Source organism: Polypterus senegalus, chromosome 4 (assembly GCF_016835505.1).
Source record: "Polypterus senegalus isolate Bchr_013 chromosome 4, ASM1683550v1, whole genome shotgun sequence".
NCBI classification, from domain to species: domain Eukaryota; kingdom Metazoa; phylum Chordata; class Cladistia; order Polypteriformes; family Polypteridae; genus Polypterus; species Polypterus senegalus.
Genome location: NC_053157.1, coordinates 58390776 through 58413847, shown reverse-complemented (window position 1 = coordinate 58413847; position 23072 = coordinate 58390776). Strand labels below are relative to the sequence as shown.

At 35.6% G+C, this 23072-nt stretch overlaps 1 protein-coding gene across 7 annotated transcripts in view; it reads left to right on the top strand.

The window, feature by feature from the left end:
- The window catches only part of mfsd3 (major facilitator superfamily domain containing 3), a 182869-nt gene that overhangs the window by 95711 nt on the left and 64086 nt on the right, over positions 1 to 23072 (top strand). For 5 of the 7 annotated variants that reach the window (XM_039750719.1, XM_039750717.1, XM_039750718.1 and 2 more), the window contains 2 exons: positions 2450 to 2559; positions 9990 to 10277. In XM_039750719.1, coding sequence (XP_039606653.1) covers positions 2450 to 2559; positions 9990 to 10163 — 284 coding nt within the window. In that variant the 3' untranslated portion in view covers positions 10164 to 10277. Of the gene's footprint in view, positions 1 to 2449; positions 2560 to 9989; positions 10278 to 23072 lie in introns of those variants that run through there. The other 2 variants (XM_039750715.1, XM_039750720.1) reach the window with 1 other exon arrangement.

The window sequence follows — 23072 nt, the reverse complement described above, 5'->3', positions numbered from 1 at the left end:
ACATTTGAAACAGTGTGATCTAGCCACAAAATTTGTTTTATCAGCTAAACCAGGTTTGCAGCAACAGTACTTGCCAATTTTTCCCCCAAGACTGTATATAAGCCATTTGAAGTCCAGTAGCCAACTACTCTAAACCTTTTGCTTTTCCACCCTGCTCTTATCTTTTGACTCGGAATGAGCAATACCCCTTATAGTTGCAGTTGATGTGCTATGGGATTCACCACTGCACTCTCGCTGAGTTTTTGAGTTCTTTTGCACACGAGACAAAAACAAAAAAAGTTTTCTGCTGGGAGAGGGATTTATGTTTCTTCGCAACCGCTTTTTGTAAACACACATACACACTAATGTTACATTTGTAACATGTGGCAAATTAAAAATCTGAAGGTTTGCTAGCTAGTGGCTAATACAACATATTTTTAGTGAACAATCATGAAATTCTGTTGCATATGCTAGTATTTTATTCACATTATAGAAGGCTGGACTGTGATTCAGATTATTCCGAACTTCAAACCGAAAGTCTTGCCATTATGCCTAGCCTAGCAAACATTGAGTTCATATATCTGTATGATATAACGCTAAAGTTAACTTTCAACTTATTGGGGTTATGGTCTTCATATTCCTCAAAGCCTGTAACGGTAAGCTTCCTATTCAAATGTTTGTGCATCTCCATTTTGCTCTCATGCCATACAAGGTGAGACCTATGTATTTTGCAACTCAGATCCTTTTTTAAATACATTCAGAGTAAAATGTTCTCAAACTCTAGAAGTTCTAGATAGTGGTGCGCAATACTGCAAAACTGCAATTGGTATCAGTACTGTTGATATTTGGATCGTTCCGCCCACCCCTAGTCTTAGGTCACACTGTCTTTACTGGCACGTGATTACCATCTGCCTTTTTTCAAATGTGTTCACAACTGAATGAAGTAGAGACAGAATTGCATGGCACAATGTATTCTGTTGATGTAATCAACTAATTGATGAAATTAATTGTTGCCAACATTTTAGTAATCGATTATTATCAAATGTGATGATTAATTTTTGGAGCCCAAAAAGTGTTGTGGCTGTTCATTTTACTAATAACAATGTAAACTAAGCATTTAAAAGTTCAAATTGGCAGAACCTGGAAGTGATTGGACTGTTTTGTTATTTCTGTCTTTCTGATGAAAAGCAACATAATTTCACAGACTTTGACTTAATTATAAAAGCAGTGTTATGCATGTGAAAAACTGTGTTCAGTTTGCACTTGGCATTAAAACGAGAAAGGTCAATGTTCGTTTCGTTAGACTAGAAAATCTTTTGCCACATTGTATTGCAGTCTTCTGATTCATATCCTCTATACTCCAAATGTACTATTATATGGATTTTGTTCCATCTTCCTACCTCTTCATACATGAGACATGTTTGAATCTTTGCATAAAGTTTCTTCAAATATGTTTCCCAGAGCTATGTGTTTCTTCTTTGAACAAAGCCATTTGTATGTTCTTTCTTTTTTAGAATATTGCCATCTCTGCAAGAGAATTAGCAGTTATGCATGCTTTCAAATTCCTAATGAAAAATGCTCCAAACATGCTCATTTGGAGCTTGTAAAACTCAATAAAAAAGACCACTGGTTTAAACTGTGTCCCACAGGTCATGTGCCAGAGGTTTTCAGTTAGCATTTTAGCCTTATTGTATCTGTGTGTCTACACAAATCTGCATATATTCGTATACTGTACAGTACTTTGGTCTTCATGGCAGACTTTGTACTGTGACCGTCTTCTGCACAACCCCAATGTCACAAATGTGATTTTTTCTGAGATGGGCAGGTTCAGATTTCAAATTTCTGAATTTTCTTTCTACTGTGACCATATTGAGCAAACTGCTGTCAGAATACCTGTGTCAGTATGCAATTTATTCTAAAAAAAAAAGTGTAAAAAATGCCAGGAGGCGCATTAATGGCAAAGGCAACTTTCAATGATAACCAGCAATACTAATCATACTGAAGAGTTTAAACTGTAAATTATTAACAAAATGTTTTAGTAGGCCAACTAAAATAAATAGTTGGGTATGCCAAATTTCAAAGCAAATGAAGGTCCTTTTTTTATACTGTAGGTGAGTCAAAAACAGATTTAATTTACAATGTGACACAATGTTGTGTCAAGCTTAAACAGTGACATTTCTCTAGGCATACATTTCTGTCTTAACAGTTTACAGCTATTTTAATCTAATGTAATCCTATATTGCAATTTTATGCATGAAACATATTGTTATATAATTGTTTTATATATTAAATATTACGTTTGCTGTTTACAAATCAAAAATGTTGCAAAATTTACAACAAAAAATGTTGAATTATGTGTTCTAGTAAAAATACACTCTCTAATGTCTTTACAATGTATTCTTTTTCTCAGTGTGAGCGAAGATTAGTTGTGCTAAAACATTTTTATATTCACGTATATATTTCCCTACAGGATGTGCCATACTAAGCATAAACATACAACATTTCTTTGGTGGATCAATAACAACACTTGCATTCAGCATTATGATGCAATGCACAAAAATGGCACATGTCAGAATACAGGTAAAGTATCCTAAAAGAAATTACTTTGTCTTAACTATATAAATGTAAAGTAAGATTATACTTTTGAGTAGCATATATTGTTTATGAGAAACATCATTTGTATTTTGATAGAGAATAAAGTTAGTAGATACATTTATATTTTACATGAAATATAACATCTAAATTCTTCTAAATTATTTTCTAATGATATTTTCTTCATTTCACTTCAACTAATTCTGTGGCCAATATATAGTTAATATTTAAAGCTCTAAAAGCAGGTACAGAAAATGGATGTATGTGTGGATATTAATAAATCTAATCCCACTAGATATCTCTTTATTAGATAGTGTTGTATCTGGTATTATTGTTTGTAGTATTTTGATCTCTTTCCAGTTATGAGATGGAATATTTTCTGTGTTAAATCTTTAAGTTTTCCTGTGAACTTTCCAAAGATCTGCAGTTAACATGACCAAGTATTATTTGATCTATGAGTGTGCTGTCTGTTTTAGGATTGCTTGCTGCTATAAACTCATCACTGCCAGAATATGCATAGGATTTTTGTGAAAATTAGGCACAGTTAACATTTACAAATGAGGAACATTTCAAAACTTTAAAAGGGTCTTCATTTTTGTACGAGGAAATGTTTTTTTTAAATAACTGTATAATCATTAAACTATAATGTGTTGTTCACACTGTTTGTTTGGCATTCACTCAGCACCAGTATTGGAAGAATATATTGATATATTAACAGTATTATTGTTACTATTCTTTAGGATGGTCCCATAGTCTTCTGTCACTAATTATAATGAATATACCTTTAAATAGACCCAATCTTTATAGTGTATCTCCAGGCACTTCAAATAAGTTTTAAAGCTTTCATAAGGTCCAAGAGAACTAAATGGCCTTGAAACACGTCACTAAATTAAAACCACACATTGTGATGAGATAGGAAAGCAAGAAAGGAGGTGGAAAGAGTCGGTGCTAATAAACAAACTGCAGTGTTCCCAACATTTATTTTTTGCTTAATTAATATGAAGTGGGCCAGTACTCACTTATACTCAGTTCTCATACCAGCACAGTCTGGAGCATACCAGATGTGTTTTCAAGCATACTGACTCCCATCATGCCTGCCCAAGCTGCCCCAATGACCTCCACTCCCCAATCATGGCACTTAAAATTTTAAGGGGATCCCCTCAGTCAATGTCATGCAAATTTCCTCTAAGCTCTTTGATTAAATGTCCGTGTGCAGACTTCTCATTCTTCAAGTGAATACATCACTTTTAAAACTAAATGTCAGTACTTATGGCTCTGTATACACATATACAGTATGTATATCCCTTTTAGGCATTGAAAATGAAATTTGAAAAATCTGTTTGTCTTTTCCCCATTAATCATTTATTTTATGCTGCACAGCAGTATAGTTCCACATGTTGGCTCATTACAGTTTTGATAAAATAGTATCTGGAATTTTTCATAAGCATTTTTAGCAAAATATAAATCAACTATTAAATAAAAACAATTTTTTGTTATACATTATGAAGTATGTTGTATGCAGTATGTTGATAGTGATGCCATTTACATGTAATACTATAATATAGTATTATAACAGTCATTTGTAATTTGAGATTGAAAAGTGAAAAAGAATACAAGGTAAGACCATAAATCTGTAAAGGAATCAGAATATAAAACACTAAAGTTTAGAGATGTACTGTAGTTTATATTAGACAGTGTAACTCTTTTAAAAACAAGACTCTTAGGGGAAATTAAAATAAAAATAAGTGTTACAGGTGTAACGATATTTTACACTCCTACACATTATTGCCTACTACAATGAGCACAATGGCTCTTTTAGAACTGTTAAATTACTGTACAGTGTTTCAGAATAATGGACAGTGGCTGAGGCTTGAGTATTTGATAATTAAGAGGTTGATCAAATATTGCCTCCAGAAACACTCCATGCCTTTTTCTGTGTATAGTACTAAGAGCTGAAGTTCAAACAAATGCCTTGGTGTTTAGGTAGCCTTTTTGTTAAAGCTGTGAATGCTCTAATTTCACTTTCCCGTACTCTCAATTAACCACCTTGTATCCTGTTGGCAGAGGTTTACCTTAAGGAATTTAACTTTTTTTTTTTACACTTTGAAGCGTGCCTTTGTTTAATGATGAGAGGCTTTCTCATAATATATCCACTACAGAATGTGCACTACATTAGAAACAGTTTTTTCACAATTACAAAATTTTAGTTTCTAAAATAATATAGATTATATTTCAAGAAAATATAATTTAAATACTTTATGTAGTATAATTTAACTGTACCATGTAATGGTTTTCACAGCCCTTTGGTTCTTGCCATTTGTGATCCTAAGTTGGATGAAGTGGGTTTGTAAATATTATGGTTTGCTTTATCATTTCTGCTGCTATTATAACCACACTGTTAAAGTATTTTATTTTAATGTATTGAATGTCATAGGTCACTTTTTATTAACAATATGTAATGTAATGGAAATCACAGAATTAGAAAATACATTTTGTCAGATTAGGTTTTTAAGTGTTGTGTATTTCACACAAGTTGACTTACATACTGTTGTTTATTAGCTAGACACTAACTATTCATTTTAAATTTTTTAAATTTTATTTTAATACATAAAAACAATATTATGTAAACTCCTAATGATTATCTTTCCCTATATAAGTTCATCAAAGAGTGTTTCTTTTCTAAACAGACAAGTTCATTATCAGTTCTTATAAATTTTATTAAATTAGCATCACGTAAATTTAGCATTCAAAAAAGTGATATTTTCTTATTTTTTATTTGCCTGTTATTCACAGAATCACTGGTATATAAAATGTCCCAAAATCAATCCATAACAACTTAATTTACTCTTGTCTCTATTCACCTCAAAAATAACCACAAAATTTATATGCACAGTTGGTATTAGTAAAGAAAAATGCCAATACAACAGGTAATTCTGGAAATTTTATTCATTTGCAAAGTTAAATGATTTAATCTGGAACTTGTTTTTTCTTTAAAAATATTTATAATGACTTAGAAGTAAACTACCTTTTGATTTGATAGACCTTAACTAATGAAGTGCTGTTGATACAATTTTGTGCTATCATGTGTATTTCTTTTTTATAAGCAGTGCAAATTCAGAGAAATGCAATATGAAAGATTAAAGCCGTTTTGAATTATTATTATCTATATGTATGTGTCAGGTTTTAATGTTTGTGACAACAGTTTATGTGTACTTTACTTTCTGAAAACTATCCTAAGATAGAGTCTAATTACTTCTACATGTAATATACATGTTTTATTTTATTTACAGTTACATGAAAATAACGGTTATATTTTAGTTTGATAAGGTGGAATAAAGCGATAAAAAATTACGAACAAAACTTTTAAGAAGAAAGTGTGTTGATGGGTAGAGGGAGTACATTTATAGTTATGTTTCATTTAGTGCACTATGGGTTCATCCTAAAATGTAGAAGTAAAAGGAGTTTAAAAGAATTTATCAATGGACGAGTAAGGAGTAAATTCAGCAAGAACTGAAATTGATTGAATAAATCAAAGGATGAATAAGTTTAATGTTTTTGCATTATTTGATGAGTTTAATTGTTTTTCTTTTTGTCTGATATTTTTATCATTTACTTCAATGGACAAGACCACATACTTTGATGTTATTGGCTGTGTTATGAAAAAATGTATAGCTAATCAAATGTATCTGCATTGCTATTCAAACATACTAAAATTAAAGGGTCTCTAACCCACAGATGAATGCTGAAAAAACATTAATGCAATTGATAGTCTAACATGTTTTATTTTTCTGCCAATTTCAGACTCCAGTATTCTTCAAGGAAAGCACGGTGGCACAGTGGGTAGTGCTGCTGCCTCGCAGTTGGGAAACCCGGGTTCGCTTCCCAGGTCCTCCTTGCGTGGAGTTTGCATGTTCTCCCTGTGTCTACGTGGGTTTCCTCCGGGTACTCCGGTTTCCTCCCACAGTCCAAAGACATGCAGATTAGGTGAATTGGCGACTCTAAATTGTCCCTAGTGTATGCTTGGTGTGGGTGTGCCGCCCTGTGGTGGGCTGGTGCCCTGCCTGGGGTTTGTTTCCTGCCTTGCACCCTGTGTTGGCTGGGATTGGCTCCAGCAGACCACTGTGACACTGTAGTTAGGATATAGCGGGTTGGATAATGAATGGATGGATGGTGTCCTTCAATTTACAGTATATGTTGTTATTATTTAATGCTAGCAATAAATGATGCAAATTAGACTAAATGTTGGAAAACCAGTAGGCCTCTTGGTGCATAGCATCGACACAATGACACAGAATGTAATTTATTAGTTAACACTTCATTTCCTCACACTGAATACCACTATAGTGCCATATTTTACAAACATGTGTAAAACTTTGCTTAGATTCCATACTTAAATTTTCATTAGAAAGGCAAAATTGGCATACATATACATATGCCAGGTCCCACACGAAGTTCTTTTATAAATTTCAAATAAACAATGCATTAATAAGCTTTTGCAAGACCTTATACAACAAAAAAAGCTTGACTTTAGTAATCGCCATAAGTTGAAAAAAAAACCTCTTAACAACATCATTTACCTGTTTGTCAAATTTAAGGCCAAAGTCAAAATTCACAGCTAGATTTTCCTACATGTGACTTAATATATGGAGTGAATGGTCCCAGATTATTTGCAATTACAGGTAGTCCCCAGGTTATGGACATCCGACCTACGACTTAACAACGAAGCCACAGCTGCAATGCATGTGCCTCAATAACTGCTGCTCCATCATCTTCGGCCTGGGGATGCTGCAAGTGGTGGCTGGAGGCTCGCGCAGTGTAGCGTCCCTCAGGTGGCGGCAAGCGGTGACCCGTCGTCCATAGTCACTGGGGCCACAGCTATCACTCGTGTGTAGGACAATGGTTTGCTGCCCAGCCACTATGCCGCCGCAGCTACTGCTTCTGACTGAACGCAGGCTGGATGGAGCGGAGGAGGACGTTTCACTGCCCGCCCAGCACGCATGGCTGGTAATGCTGCAAACGTTGACCCGGTTGTGGCTGAACGGAGGCCTTTGAGGGTGAACATGGCGACAGGGGTAGCATTGTAGTGTGCCTCAGATGGCTACCTGCTGAATTGGGGTTGGGCGATTCACTACCCGCCTTTGGCCGCACCGTGTTCTTTCTCGGTGGGCGGACGCTGCAGGCAGCATACTGTAGTGGAGGTGACTGTGTGGTGGGCGAGTGATGAACCCCGCATTGCCGCCCCAAGTCATTCTCAATAACAATCCTGCTTGTACTGTTACTAGCAGGAAGTTGTCTCTTGTCAGTACATCAGACATGTTGACAGGTACTTTCCTGCTGTGATAGCGTGGACAGTGCTGTACAGAAGAGCTCATCTTAACCTTTTGTCTTCACCCTTCAAGAATGTCTCTGAAACACAAATCTGATGCAAGTGCTGGTTATATATTAAACAAGAGAAAAACCATCACCATTGAAAGTAGAAATAATAAAAAGGTCAGAGAGGGGTGGAACTCCATCATTCATTGGCAGAGCACTTGCTTACAGTCAGCAATAGCATTTATTAAAATAATGTACCTGTTCTGACTTACATACAAATTCAACTTAAGTACAAACCTACAGTCCCTGTCTCGTACGTAACCCGGGGACTGCCTGTATATTGATAGATTTGGAAGGACTGAACAGAATAACATCCATCTTGGATCATCCAGCATTTAATATGCTCAAGGCACTGAAAAAGTGAAGTTATTGATGCCTTGTCACCAGATTTTAAAGGAAGATAGATTTGGGTGTCAACAGCATAGCAATGTTATAGTTTCTTAGGATCCTACAAAGTGTCAATATGTGCAAAGAAAAAAGAACAGGTCCCAAATTGGATCCTTGTGGAACCCCACACTGTAACAGGAGCTACAGAGGACAATGAGTCGGCAAACTTAACAGCAAATATCCTGCTCTTTAGTTAAGCTGAAAACCACCTAAGGGCCATATCCTTAATTCCCTTTTATTGTTCAACCTAATCAACGAGGATATCATTCTCAACTGTATCAAAAGCTGCACTAAGATCCAAAAGAATAAGAATAACACATTGTCCTGATTCAACTGCAGAAAGCAAATTATTTGTCACTCTCAGAAGAGCTGATTCACTGCTATAGAATAATCTGAAATCAGACTGAAAATCCTCAAAAAATTAGTCTGATCCAGAAAGTAATTTAACGGAGAGGAAACAACTTCCTTCAAAAATGTAACTAAGAAAGGTAGATTAGAAATTTAATGAAAATTATTAGGAAGAGTTGGGTCCAGTTTGTCTTCTTAAGAAGTGGCTGAACCACTGCATGTTTAAAACATACTGGAAGTAATTAAAAACTGTTTATGAATGCCAAAATACAGGGACCAATTTCAATTTCTGCTTTGCTTTCTTACAATTAAGAACTCATCAAAGTAATTAGAGTACCCTGTCTTAACTTTAGCTTTATATACTGTACTTTACATTGTTTTTCATATGTGTTATCACCATTAGGAGCCTTTACAACCCAATAAAAATAACTTTTTGTTTTATATATTTGAAAATAATAGTCTCTTGCATACTGTATATTAAGCAGTTAAATTATACCATATACCATTGTTGTATTAAAACCATTGTTTATGAAAAGACATGAATTTACAAAATAGTATTCTACCCAGCTAAAAATTTGTATGTGTAAAATCAAAACCAATCATGGGATTTACCTTACTTAATGATCATTTAAATGTAAACTTGTAAATGTGTATGAAATAGATCATATGACAATTTGTCAGATGAAAATAAATTAGTCCCAAGATATTTATTGCTAAGCTGTATCAAAATGTAATTATGACCCGTTACATATATCAAAGAATTTCTCTTATTACAGTATATAAATAGTAAATTTATAAACATAAATATTAATTTTCAGGTTCAGTGGCAATTTTTAAGTCACCTTATGATAGTTTAAGTGAAAATAATTTTCATGATTTGATTTTGGGTTAATGCTGTGAGTCAGGTTTGGTACATGTACAGTAAATGGCTGTAGCTTGTCAGGCTAAATTACAATGAAAATATAAAATCACTACATTTCAGGCATGAAAAGGCAAAGGACCATAGCTTCATAGACTGCTGTTATGCACTCAACAAAGAAGATCTCATTTAATAAATACATTAAGACTACAAATGATTTTAAGTTATTTTTATCTCATTGACAAATCTCCTTATAATATTGTTGTGGGCAGTAAAAGATCATTGAAAAGATCATTCCATCTGTCCATCCATTTTATGAACTTGATTAATCCATTATGTGCATATTTGTCCAAAGTAATTTTGTTAAGCTGTTGTACAGTAATTAAACATAGAAAATGAAGTATTTGGCGTATTTTAGCATTAATTTGTTTTTTGTATTTTTTTTCTGCAGGCTACTCATTATAGTTTCCTAGCAACTCTTGAGGTACTTGGAAAACTCTCTTTCAGTATACTAGTTGGCTGGATTGTTGACTGGGTTGGATTTTTCTTGAGTTTCATTATTTTTCAACTTCTGTCTGTTGTAGCTATATTACATGTTTACAAAGCTCCAAAAACTCTTTCCTAGTAAAAAAAAAAAATATGTCCAAGTAATTTAATCTAGTATGTAATGAAATACATAATCAGGATTAGTATTATATGCAAAGAGTACAGGTATATTTTAATTATAAAGAATCTGTTTTTCAAAAAATGTTAAAACATCTTTATTTATCATAAAATAAAAGTATTTTATTCAAAAATCTAAGTTGTTACTTTTTTCATCTTTTTATGCATATTCACAGTAGAGCCAAACACTAATTTGGTAGTCTTTTTTCTTATTGTGTCTTTTTATTCCATTTATACAGTAAAATTGTCTTGTTCTTAACAAGCTATACTTCAAATTTGCAGATACAGTAGATTAATAGCAACATTATGACCATAGATCAGTGAAATTACTTGTTAAATCTGTGAAGGAAGTTGGGAATGAAATAGGTAGTTAAAAACCCCAGTAAGTCTGTTTCAATTTAGCTGTTTTGCTGGAAAACTAACTGCCAGTATTCTCTTTCAGCACAAATGTTAATAAATGTTTTTGTCACACCAGGCAAACACTTTTCAAGCGTGATTCTTATAAGAACATCTATTAATATTAATGCAGAAAAACAATGTTGCCTCTTGCCCCAGTTTCCATATTTGTTGTACAATTAGTTTAAAAATGGAGATGCTCTTGCAGCAGTTCAAAGTAATTTACAAGCATAAGTACACACCTTTTAACACCAGATAATGTAATATTTTAACAGTGTATATATTAATACATTTGTCTGATGTGTGCATGAAGAATCCAGCAAGACACACCTACACTGTATTCCTCACATTTTACAGTAGCATTTTACTGTAATTCATGTATTCAGCGTGCCTAAACTGTTCACAGCAAGCAATTGTATACTAAAAAATACTGATGTTTCTCAGTAAAGTGATTAACAAAGCAATTTAAATTTTTTCAAGACACTGCCAATAGCAATTTCAAGTATGTCTTTCCAACAATACCCTTTTTCCTTCTATTGTTAGAAACATCAGTATCAGTCAGCATACCGAATGATTTTTCAGTGCTTCTGTAGTCCTTTCAAAGTTTTTAACATAGTATATACATACTGAATTAATTTTTACTCAGTATTTCTATGTATCCATTTTGAACTCCTTGTATGACAGGTAGACACTACATCATTGTATGGTCTGCTCGATTTATTTGCAAAAGTGATTTATAATGCATATAGTAACACTGTACATTTTTGCAGTAATGCTGATTTGAAAATATACAGATTGTTTTTTAAATCATATCATGTCATTTTCTCCTTTTTTTTTTTAATAAAATTGTTCCTTTGTTTGCACATTGTGCATTAAATCCCTGACACTTGTGAGTTGCTGACCAGCTACTCATGGTTTACCTTATGAAAATTAATATTACATAATCCCCTATATTGTATTTTTAGGTGTGATTTCTGAAAAACAAATTTTAAGGGTTTATGTGTACAGCACCTATAAAACGCCTTTTCACTTTTCAGTGGATATTGACGTTCTCTGTTACACTTTCTGTAAAAAGTGTAAATGACTTTTCTGAACAAGACTAGGAGCTACAGAGAAAATAGCCACCATTTCCACAAACAGTGCGCTCTTTAATCACATTGCCATGAGCTGTCCTGGAATACCCAGCTAGAAATAACCATCCCACCCTTTCTGATCATTGTAAACAGAGTTAATATGTGTGCAAACAGTATGTGAGATTCAGTAAGACTGAAACCTTCAAATTTGTTTATAAATTATAGACATTGCCAGTACATACATTTCAGCACAGGATCTTTTTTTTAATTTGAAGCAGGGACTACTGCTGTGTGGGGTCCCTACTTACTCCTTGGCTATTAGAATTTTAATGTAGTATCTTCAATACCATTAACTGTAAATTGTATCATGTGTGCAGTATTATTTTAAATGCAGTGCTAGTTTAAAAATCAATGTACTTCCAATATGTTCTTGTAAAATTTAGGATGTGCTGTTTCTTTGGATAACTCCATAGTTCTTGGGAAATACAGTTTACACCACATAATAAAAAAGCTTTGTTTTAAAAACTAAGTTTGTCCAGTCTCTGTGTTATAAAGAGAACCACCATTGCTGCCACTATACCAAGAGATTTCTCTGCACCCTCCACTGCACAGAAACATAAAGCCACTGCACACAAGATTTAAGACAGGAGATTTTACAGAGCACCCTCAGTTATTGCCCAGCAAATTGGGCCATCAATTTGATGCTGCAGATGTTCTATCAGACGGTTGTGGCGAGTGCCCCTTCTATGCGGTGTTGTGCTGGGGAGGCAACATAAAGAAGAGGGATGCCTCACGCCTGGACAAACTGGTGAGGAAGGCAGGCTCTATTGTAGGCATAGAGCTGGACAGTTTGACATCCATGGCAGAGCCACAGGCACTGAGCGGGCTCCTGTCAATAATGGAAAATCCACTGAACAGGATCATCTCCAGACAGAGGAGCAGCTTCAGCGACAGACTGCTGCCACTGTCCTGCTCCACTGACAGACTGAGTAGATCGTTCCTCCCCCACACAAAGCGACTCTTCAGTTCCACCCAGGGGGCGGGGGGGAGGTAAACGTTAATATAATTCAAATTAATTGTCTGTCTTTTTTACTTTCATTGTTATCAATCTTTAATGTAATATTGTTTTTATCTGTATGCTGCTGGAGTATGTAAATTTCTCCTTGGGATTAATAAAGTATCTATCTATCTATCTATCTATCTATCATAACCACAATATACTGAGATGCTCGCAGCCAGAGGGAACTGCACTGGCCCTTCAAAAATACTTGAGTGCAGTGATTTTAATTTTCCTTTGTGAACTTCACATTAACATAAACAATTAATTGTACTTTGTCATGAAATGCTTTGAAAAAGTAATTATGAAGACTACTTAAGTAGTAAGTAGTAAAATATACAATAACCACCCTGCAGTGCAAAAGACAGAAAAATGGAATTAGCAACTTTCCACCAGACTAGTGGTACGTGAGCCTAAGAAGGACCATCAGCTTCTTCAGCGTCCACTTGCGCTGCACTGCTCAGGTCTTCATTGGCAACATGTGCTGCCAGCTGCTTTGTCCCTTTGTCAGAGGGAACCTATATGTCACACTTTCCCTTGGCCCCTTTAGTCAACTCAAGGCCAAGGTCTTCATCTGAGGATCACAGGCATCCATGTATCAGGGCCAGTGGGTTTCAGTGGCCAGAAGACATATTTGATGTGGGGGTGCTGCTTTTATAGTTGACTCTTCCAGTCACTCCCATCATCTCAGACAATAGGTAGCCAAGTCTGAACCCAGGGTGCTACAATACTTTTTAATAAGTATTAGAATTTGCATTTAAAATATTTTTAAAATACCATTACGTACCAGCTTTTTTAGAACTCTTGCATACTGTCTGGTTATGTCAAATTATTTGTTTTAATTCTTTCTAATACCAGTCGTATTACAGTCTGGGATTTACATACACCTTTGGCCATCAGGCAGCCCTTCACACTTAGCACTACAGTTTGTCCTTTAAAGCATGATAAACTAATAGTTTATCAGTAGAGTGTTTGCTGTTAAAAAGGCAACAGCAACTCTAATAACCACTCATTACAACAGAGGTATGCAGAAGAGCATCTCTAAATGCACAACACATTGAACCTTGAAGCAGATGGGCTGCAGCGCAGGAAATAATACCAGGTGCCACTCCTGTCAGCTAAGAACAGGCAGCAGAGGCTACAATTTGCATGAGCTCACCAAAATTGAACAATAGAAGTTTGGAAAAACACTGCCTGTTGTGATTAGTCTTCTTCCTGCAACATTCGGATGGTAGGGTCAGAATTTGGTGTCAACAGTTTGTAAGCATGGATCCAACTTGCTTTGTATCAAAGCTTCAGGCTGGTAGTGGTGTTATAATGGTATGGTGGATATTTTCTTGGCAGACTTTGGACCCCTTAGCACCACTTGTTTAAATGCTGCAGCCTACCTGAGTATTATTGCTAAAAATGTCTATCCCTTTATAACTGCAGTGTACCCATCTTATGAGGGCTACTTCCAGGAAGAAAACGCACCATGTAACAAAGCTCAAATCATCTCAAACTGGTTTCTTGAATATGACAATGAGTTCACTGTACTCACATGGCCTCCACAGATCTCAGTCCAATAGAGCAGCTTTCGGATATGGTGGAACGGGAGATTTCCATCATTGATATGCAGCTGACAAACCTGCAACAATTGCATGATGCTGTCATGTCAATATGGACCATCCCTGAAGCATGTTTCCAGCACCTTCTTGAATCTATACCATGAAGAATTACAGCAGTTCTGAAAGCAAAAAGGGGTCCAACCCGGTACTAGTAAGGTGTACCTAATAAAGTTTCCAGTGAGTGCATGTCCTCTTGATTTTATTAGAAATTTGTGGGCAAATGTGACACGATCTACATAAAAGTCAGAACTTTCAAATCTGATATCATTGTCTTGAACTTGAAAACAAATAGGTAATTTAACCCCGCTTTGATTATGTGTTGCAGGTAGTGACTAAAAGAATCTGCTGAAAACATGGCCCAAATTAGATAGATAGATAGATAGATAGATAGATACTTTATTAATCCCAAGGGGAAATTCACATAATCCAGCAGCAGTATACTGATACAAAGAAACAATATAAAATTAAATAGTAATAAAAATGAAAAAAATAAAATTAATGTTAGCATTTACTCCCCCGGGTGGAATTGAAGAGTTACATAGTGTGGGGGAGGAACAATCTCCTCAGTCTGTCAGTGGAGCAGGACAGTGACAAAAGTCTGTCACTGAAGCTACTCCTCTGACTGGAAATGACACTGTTCAGTGGATGCAGTGGATTCTTCATGATTGACAGGAGTTTGCTTAGTGCCCGTCGCTCTGCCACAGATGTTAAACTGTCCAACTTTAATCCTACAATAGAGCCTGCCTTCTTAACAAGTTTGGCCAGGCGTGAGACATCTTTCATCTTTATGCTGCCACCCCAGCACACCACCGCGTAGAAGAGGGCACTCGCCACAACCGTCTGGTAGAACATCTGCAGCATCTTACTGCAGATGTTGAAGGATGCCAACCTTCTCAGAAAGTATAGTCTGCTCTGACCTTTCTTCCATAGAGCATCAGTATTGGTAGTCCAGTCCAATTTGTCATCCAGCTGCACTCCCAGATATTTAAAGGTCTGCACCCTCTGCACACAGTCACCTCTGATGATCACAGGGTCCATGAGGGGCCTAGGCCTCCTAAAATCCACCACCAGCTCCTTGGTTTTGCTGGTGTTAAGGTGTAAGTGGTTTGAGTTGCACCATTTAACAAAGTCTTTGATTAACTTTCTGTACTCCTCCTCCTGCCCACACCTAATGCAGCCCACAATAGCAGTGTCATCAGCGAACTTTTGCACGTGGCAGGACTCCGAGTCATATTGGAAGTCTGATGTATATAGATTGAACAGGACCGGAGAAAGTACAGTCCCCTGCGGTGCCCCTTTATTGCTGCACACAATGTCAGACCTGCAGTTCCCAAGACGCACATATTGAGGTCTGTCTGTAAGATAGTCCACAATCCATGCCACCAGGTGTGAAATGAACTTGCTGGGCTCAGTTTCCATGACACATTGAACACTTTACAAAATATAAAATTCAACCTTTGAATATAAAGGATGGCAAAATAATTGCTCTATCACATCCAGGTTTTGGGAGATGAAGGCTTAATTATTATTTACCCAAATGAGTCACGTAGTAGTTTTTTTCTTCTTATAATTAATTGCTTTACAGTGGAATGTCCAACAGGTCTCTGCACTTTGCACTATATCCTTCTGTACAATGTCCTGGAGGTACTTTTTTCAATATTCATCATAGACTGTTTCTTTGTTCTCTGAGAAAAAAATTAAATGCGAGTGTAGAAAATGTTTTTTTTTAATAAATTGCACCCATGTGCTAGGTAGGACAGAAGCTCCCATTGCTTTCCACCTTTGTATTCCCAAGAAAGTTGTGCCACATGCTTTCAAATGCATACCAAGCTCTTTTTCAACTTGCTTACCTATTACCTAGTCAAGACCATGGATGGATCAACTTGACCCTGCATACTTCTGTAAAAAACATTTAAACAAGACATTTCTCTCTTCTGGACAATAACAAGGCATATTTCTCAAATTATGAATATACATTTCCATGATTTTGATGGAATAGAAGGAGAGAAAAAAAATACGGATTGAGAGCAAATCAATTGTAGAAAATGCTTGGTTTTGGGTTGTTTCCACCTGCAGTAATGTAAAAAGCAAGGAACACTGACATTTTTTAGCGTAAAATATACTTTAAATAATATTTGTGCTTGAAAAATATTCATGGCATAAATAAAACATGTTATTTAAAAAGTCTGATATCTCATGGAAATTTCAATTCCAATGTATAAAGTACACTGATTGTTTTGCAAGGGAGGATTTCTATGCAGGCCTGTGCATTTAGCATGGGTTCAGACATTTTTACTAATAACTGGGAATTCCTCAAGGAAGCAACAAAACAGTATGATCAGAGAGGTGCATATTATGTTATTTACATTGATTTTGGGGAACTTTTTGATAAGATTATCTCAAAAATAGGAAGCACAGTTTTATGGTACAAGAAATCTTATCAGATTAAGGTGATGTTAACAGTGGTGTTCCTTAGGGATCAGTGCTGGGGCTATTGTTCTTTTTAACAAATATAAATGATTCAGATAAAAATGCAAATAAAAAACTGGTTTAAGGATGATACAAACTAGGTCAACTGAATCATTACATGGGGACTTTGATACAATACAAGCTTGGACAGATTTGTGGCAGATTAGGTTTAATGTAAGTAAATGTAAAGTATTACAATGTAGGTAGTAGAAATGTTAGATTGAATACACAATGGGAGGTCCGAAACTTGAAAATACATTTCAAGAGGCCAGAAATTCATAGTGGGCTCATTAATATTTCCATCCAGGCAGTTTTAAAAAAGCTATTAAGAAGTCTAACAAAATGTTAGATTATACGGCCCGATGTGTAGAATACAAGTCCAAGGAGGTTATGCTTATGTTTTACAACACACTGGTTGGACCTCATCTGGAGTACTGTGTAAAGTTTTGGTCTGCAAGCTACAAAAAGTAAAGTGTAAGAACAACTAGGCTAATTCCAAGGCTAACTCAGTTATGACAAGAGATTTAAGGAGTTAAACATCCATTATCCAACCCGCTACATCCTAACTATAGGGTCACAGGGGTCTGCTGGAGCCAATCCCAGCCAACACAGGGTGTAAGGCAGGAAGCAAACCCCAGGCAGGGCACCAGCATACTGCAGGGAGTTAAACATTTTCGGTTTAATTAAATGGAAGCTAAGACAAAACGTGAATGAAGTTTTTAAAACTATAAAAAATAATTAGTACAGGAGACCCTTGTTACTTTATAATGATTTATTAAAGAACACAAGGACACAGATGAGAACCAGCACAAATGTTAGCTTAGTTTTCACACAGAGAAGCATAGACACATGGAATGAATTTGCAAGTAGTATGTAGAAGATTAAGCTAATAAACGCTAAAGATATTTTTTTCATTGCCTTTTTGCTTCTCTTTACCAACAGTGCAAATGCTACTTTTTCTTAAATATTATGTATTCCATACAATGCTAAATTTACTGTTCTAAATTCTCCATGGTAGACATTAGCTTAAACATTTTGGTTTAGAAAATTAGAATTAGAGATCAGAAGTTAGAAAATTGTATGGACATAATTATCTGAAAAAAGAGACACCATTGGTAGCCTCTGAAAGCTTTAAGGAGCCTATATATGTTATTTATAAATGTCAAAACCCTTTTACATTACGCACATTAATTAGCCAATAGTTTCCAGTAATTTTAAAATGTCTCTTATGACAGTCCAATAGCACATGACATGCAAAAAATCACATTTTCAGAAACAGAAGAATTTGTAGCACTGTAATTTTAATCATATTTAGTTCCTTTTGTTAAATGGCTAAGAATGTGGTATTTTAATCTTTTACACAATTAGACAGAGTATAAAGTGTTTTGACAGTGCCGGAAGGTGCTGGTGTCAGTTTTTTACATGCTTTGTAAGCTTACCTGTAAAACTGTCTATCAGAAAATAATATTTATGGGAAATTTCAAACAAAGAAGCTGAGTGTCTTTAATGCAGAGGCATTAAATGTCTGTTTGTTTCTTTTCTAATATTTGGAGCTTTGTTTATCAGCACCATAAGACATGCTGGCAAATCTTCAAGCCAGATCACTTTCTAAGTCATTTGTGGCACATTTCATGTCACCTTCGAAGGAGGTTTCTTTGTATTCTCCTTTCCTGCTTGGAATAGATGATTTCACTTGAGCTAGGAATTTAAATTAATGTCAGTCTTTCTGATCCATTCTTTTTTATTGAATAGATAAAAAATGAAATGCTGTAGTACAGCTTTCATTTTTGAATTCTAGAATACCATTTGATAGAATAAGCTGCTTTTCACCCCAAACTGCACAGCACATTTTTTTTCAGGTTTTGTTACCCCTGCTTGTTAAATTAAGAGCTGAGAAAATGATGCGTCTGAAATTAAATTGATTATACTGTTTTATACTGTAACTGTTCTATACTGTAACCAGACAAACATATAGATATACTCCTTTCATGTTTCCTTAAATGTGGTTGAATTATATGAGATAAATATTTCAAAATCTTGTCTACTTTTAGACCTGTAAAATTCATCCTTAGATACTGTATCTCATCCCTTTATTAATGTTCTCTCTGTTTAAAAAATATAAAAAGCTCAAAATGGACGGTAATATATTTCAAGATGTGTCTAGCAAGATTAGAGGCATTTTAAGTACATTTCATTTTAAATGATTTGCCAGAAGAACAGTTTATATCATAATTAGTCTCATGGGTCCAGCTTCTTGGAATTCCATGCTTGGTTTGCACATTCTTCCTCTGTGTGAAGAGGTTTTACTCCAGGTACACTGTCTTTTGCTCCCACTTCCTCAAAGGGGTGCAGGTTCCATTAACTGACAATTCCATGTTGGTTTTTGTAACTGTGAGTATTAGTGAAACAGTCCTCTGATAGAATGGTGCGTTGCCCAGGGCATTTTCGTGCATTGCATCCCAGTGCTTCTATAGGGTGGGATTTGAAGCACCACAAATTGGATTAAAATGGTTCGAAAATGTAATGTTATTATTCTAAATTGAGCATACTTCCAAGTTGTACAATAATTACCGCCATATTATAAACAAAAACAAGTGCAAGATACACATAAAACATGCGGTGGATTCAGAAAGTATTCAGACCCTTTAATTTTTTTTCACATTTTGCAGGTTTGGGCTAAAAGCATTTAAATTCATTTTTCTCCACATCTAGCAACACTTTATACCCCAAATGAAAAAGTGAAAGCATGATTTTAAAAAATATCTAATTTTATAAAAACTAGGGGACTTCGCCCCTGCTCGCTTCGCTCGCCAACCCCATGTTTGGTTTTCCAGACACACTTTTAAGATTTTTTTTTTCTTTGAATTGTTGCTATTTCATTAGTTTCATTTTTATTTCAGAACTTCTATAAAAACAATATTTGGAATCTTTCGAGTCCAAATATGCTGAATCTTTTTAATGAGGTCAGTAAGACATGTGTTTAATGACTGTGTTAGGTTAGAGAAAATGAAAACTGGAATTCAAAAGACCCCAAAAAGACGTAGGCGTGAAACACATGCAGAGAAAGATACAGAATATGAAAGCAGCAAAAAAACGAAAGTGTCCAAAAAAAACTAAACTTCACATTAGCGCAAAAAAACAGAAATTAATACTCAGAGAAATAACGAAAAGGCGAATAGAGATCGAATATATGGACATAGGTGATATGTCAGAAGTATGTAAATATTGTAAGGCGTTGAAGTTTAAGTCAGAGAATTTCAAAAACGTGTTTTACCTCACATGCATTTATTGGTTACGTTGCCAAAAAACTTATTAACTGATGATGTAGATCGCTTTGTCTGTGCTGAAATTCCAAACAGAGAAACCAGTCCTGAATTATCTCTAACCTGCTCTGCTGGTGTTTGGCCCTTTTGTTTTTTAACCTCTTTATGAATTTTCACTTTGTTTTCTACTCTGCTTTTTATCTCTGACCTCGCTTTGTCCTGCTTTTTTCAATGACACCTACTTTCATATTCTTTAACTTTTCCTACTTTCATATTCTTTAACTTTCTGCACATTTGCATCGCGCATGCGGTTTTTTTTTGTGAGCCTTTCGAATGCTCTGCTTTCATAATCTGCTCTGCATGTGTATAGCGCCAACGTTTGTGAACGTCTTTATGAAGTTCTACTTTGTCTTTTACTCTGTCTTTTAATTCTGAGCCCGATTGGACGTGCTTTGTTTAATTTCCACTTGTTACGGGCTGATAATTGCTTGCCTTATTTTCTGAATTTGCACCTAGATTATTTTTTCTTTTTCCTTTCCAACGCTTTTGAGTCTCTTTTCTCCACACTGATTTCTTATTCGCTTATTCGTCGATGTTTCATTTATAACGTATGTCCTTATACGCTTTATATGCGCTGAGACCCTGAATCTGTATGTGCTCAAATCCTTCATAAGACTGAATGTTTTGTTGCTCCGTTGTCCTATTTGATAGATTGTAAATAGGGCGTGTCTTGCAAGAATCTCATGTTCAACGTCATCGCAAGACGGTCCTGGGTCAATCTTTTGGCACAATGTCTCATGTTTACGGTCCCCGCGAGACGCACCGTGGCAAGTCTCTTCGGTCTCGCGGGTCTTTTAAATGTCTTCCGAGAAGACGTATCGTAGCTTTGCTTTTGCTTTCCAGAACAGGATTTCTTTTCATAATAGAGAGAAATCAAAAACTGAACTATAACAATGACACAGGTATTCTGACCCTTATTTATTCTCTTTCTCAAGCTTCTTTAATGTTCTGATTAGGCAAATAAAGTACATCTATCAACAACATCTATCGCTCTCTCTCTCTCTTTACTTATTACTTAGTTGAAGGAACTTTTTTCAGCAGTTCCAGCCTGGAGTCTTTCTGGGTGTGATGTGATAAGCTACAAATACCTGGATTTGCATATTTGTTGCTAGAAATACACTGCATTCCCTCACATCACAGACAGTGATGGTCACCAGGCACATATACAGTATGTGATTAATATACATATATATGTATATGTATATGTTATACAGTATCTGCCAAACAATACACAGAGTTCATGACACATGTTTCACCCTTATTGGGCCTTGTCAGTGTACTCTTTGTATTGTTTGGCAGATACTGTATAACATATGTATGATCTGCTTCTCACAACTGAGAAGACATGCCAGATGTTTGCCAACTGACTGACCAACCACAAGCATTACCTGGTAGGTAACCTCCCAATTACTCAGATTGCATCTCTCTCTCTCTCTCTCTCTCTCTCTCTCTCTCTCTCTCTCTCTCTCTCTCTCTCTCTCTCTCTCTCTCTCTCTCTCTCTATATATATATATATATATATATATATATATATATATATATATATATATGAGGTGTGGCAGAAAAGTAATGAGACTGGCAATACTGCAAGCGATCTGTAACGCTGCGCTGTTGTCCTTGATAGAGCACGTGTATCAGTACCCTCCCATAGCTCAGTGCGAGTTTCAACTCCTTCCGTTAACTACGTGATTTTTGTGACTGCTATTAGCGAAGTTGTGTTTTGGTTGTGCGTCACGCAAAATGGAACAGCGGAATTTGGAGCAACGTTGTGCCATTAAACGGCAAGTGTGACGTTTGAAAAGTTAAAACAGGCCTATGGGGAACATTCGTTATCCCGAGTTCAAGTTTTTCGCTGGCACAAATAATTTTTGGAAGGTAGAAAACACATTGAAGATGAACACCGTTCAGGGAGGACTTCAACTTCGAAAACCAATGAAAACATCGAACGTGTGAACACTCTTGTGAGATCAGACCGTCGTTTTAACATTAAGAATGTTGAGGGAACAATTAAGTTTGAACAGATTTACCGTTCATCAAATTTTGACTGAACATTTGCACATGCGAAAGGTCTGTGCCAAAATAGTGCTGAAAAAATTCCCTCTCCGTAACAGAATTTTTGACCTCAAAAGGCATTCCTGTGGTTCCCCAGCCCCCTTATTCACCTGACCTCAGTCCGTGTGACTTTGTCCTTTTTCCTAAACTGAAAAATGTCCTCAAAGGACGTCATTTCGGGACTTTAGAAAACATCCAAAAGAGTGTAACGGACATGCTGAAGACCATACCGGTTGAAGACTTCCAGTGCTGCTACCAACAGTGGGAACAACGTCTCCATCGGTGTGTAGCTGCCCAAGGGAACTACTTTGAAGGGGATAACATTGATATTTGAAAAAAATAAAAACTTTGGTAAATAAAAAATCAGTCTCATTACTTTTCTGCCAAAGTAAAAGTTAAAAACAAGAACCTGATTTCAAAAGTACTCAAAGTAGCAAAAGTAAAAGTACACTTTATAATAATGAGAAGGTGTGACGCTATTGGGACACCCAGCATCAGTAGGTGAGGTCCTCCTCCTCCGGAGAGAATAATTAAACAGAATACAGCAATAAGAACAACAAATTAAGTGAACAACCTGATCACTTAAATAGATGTGAAAACCAGCACAGACTGGGTTGATTATACTACATTATACTACTTGATTATACTTATAATTAAAGATGGATTTTACAAGGGCAATTATTACATTACATAGTAATGGAACACATTTAGAATTGTAGTTAATCTACAAGAATTCTCTTAGGAAAGATATGGTTTCCTTCTTTCAGTTTGGTTAACCACTCCAGCACTCATGTAAACTGTGGAATTAGTCACAATTAAACTTAAGGCATATTTTTAACTGTCCAACATAAACAGATGTATACCAGTTGTCTCATATATACAGTATGTTCATAA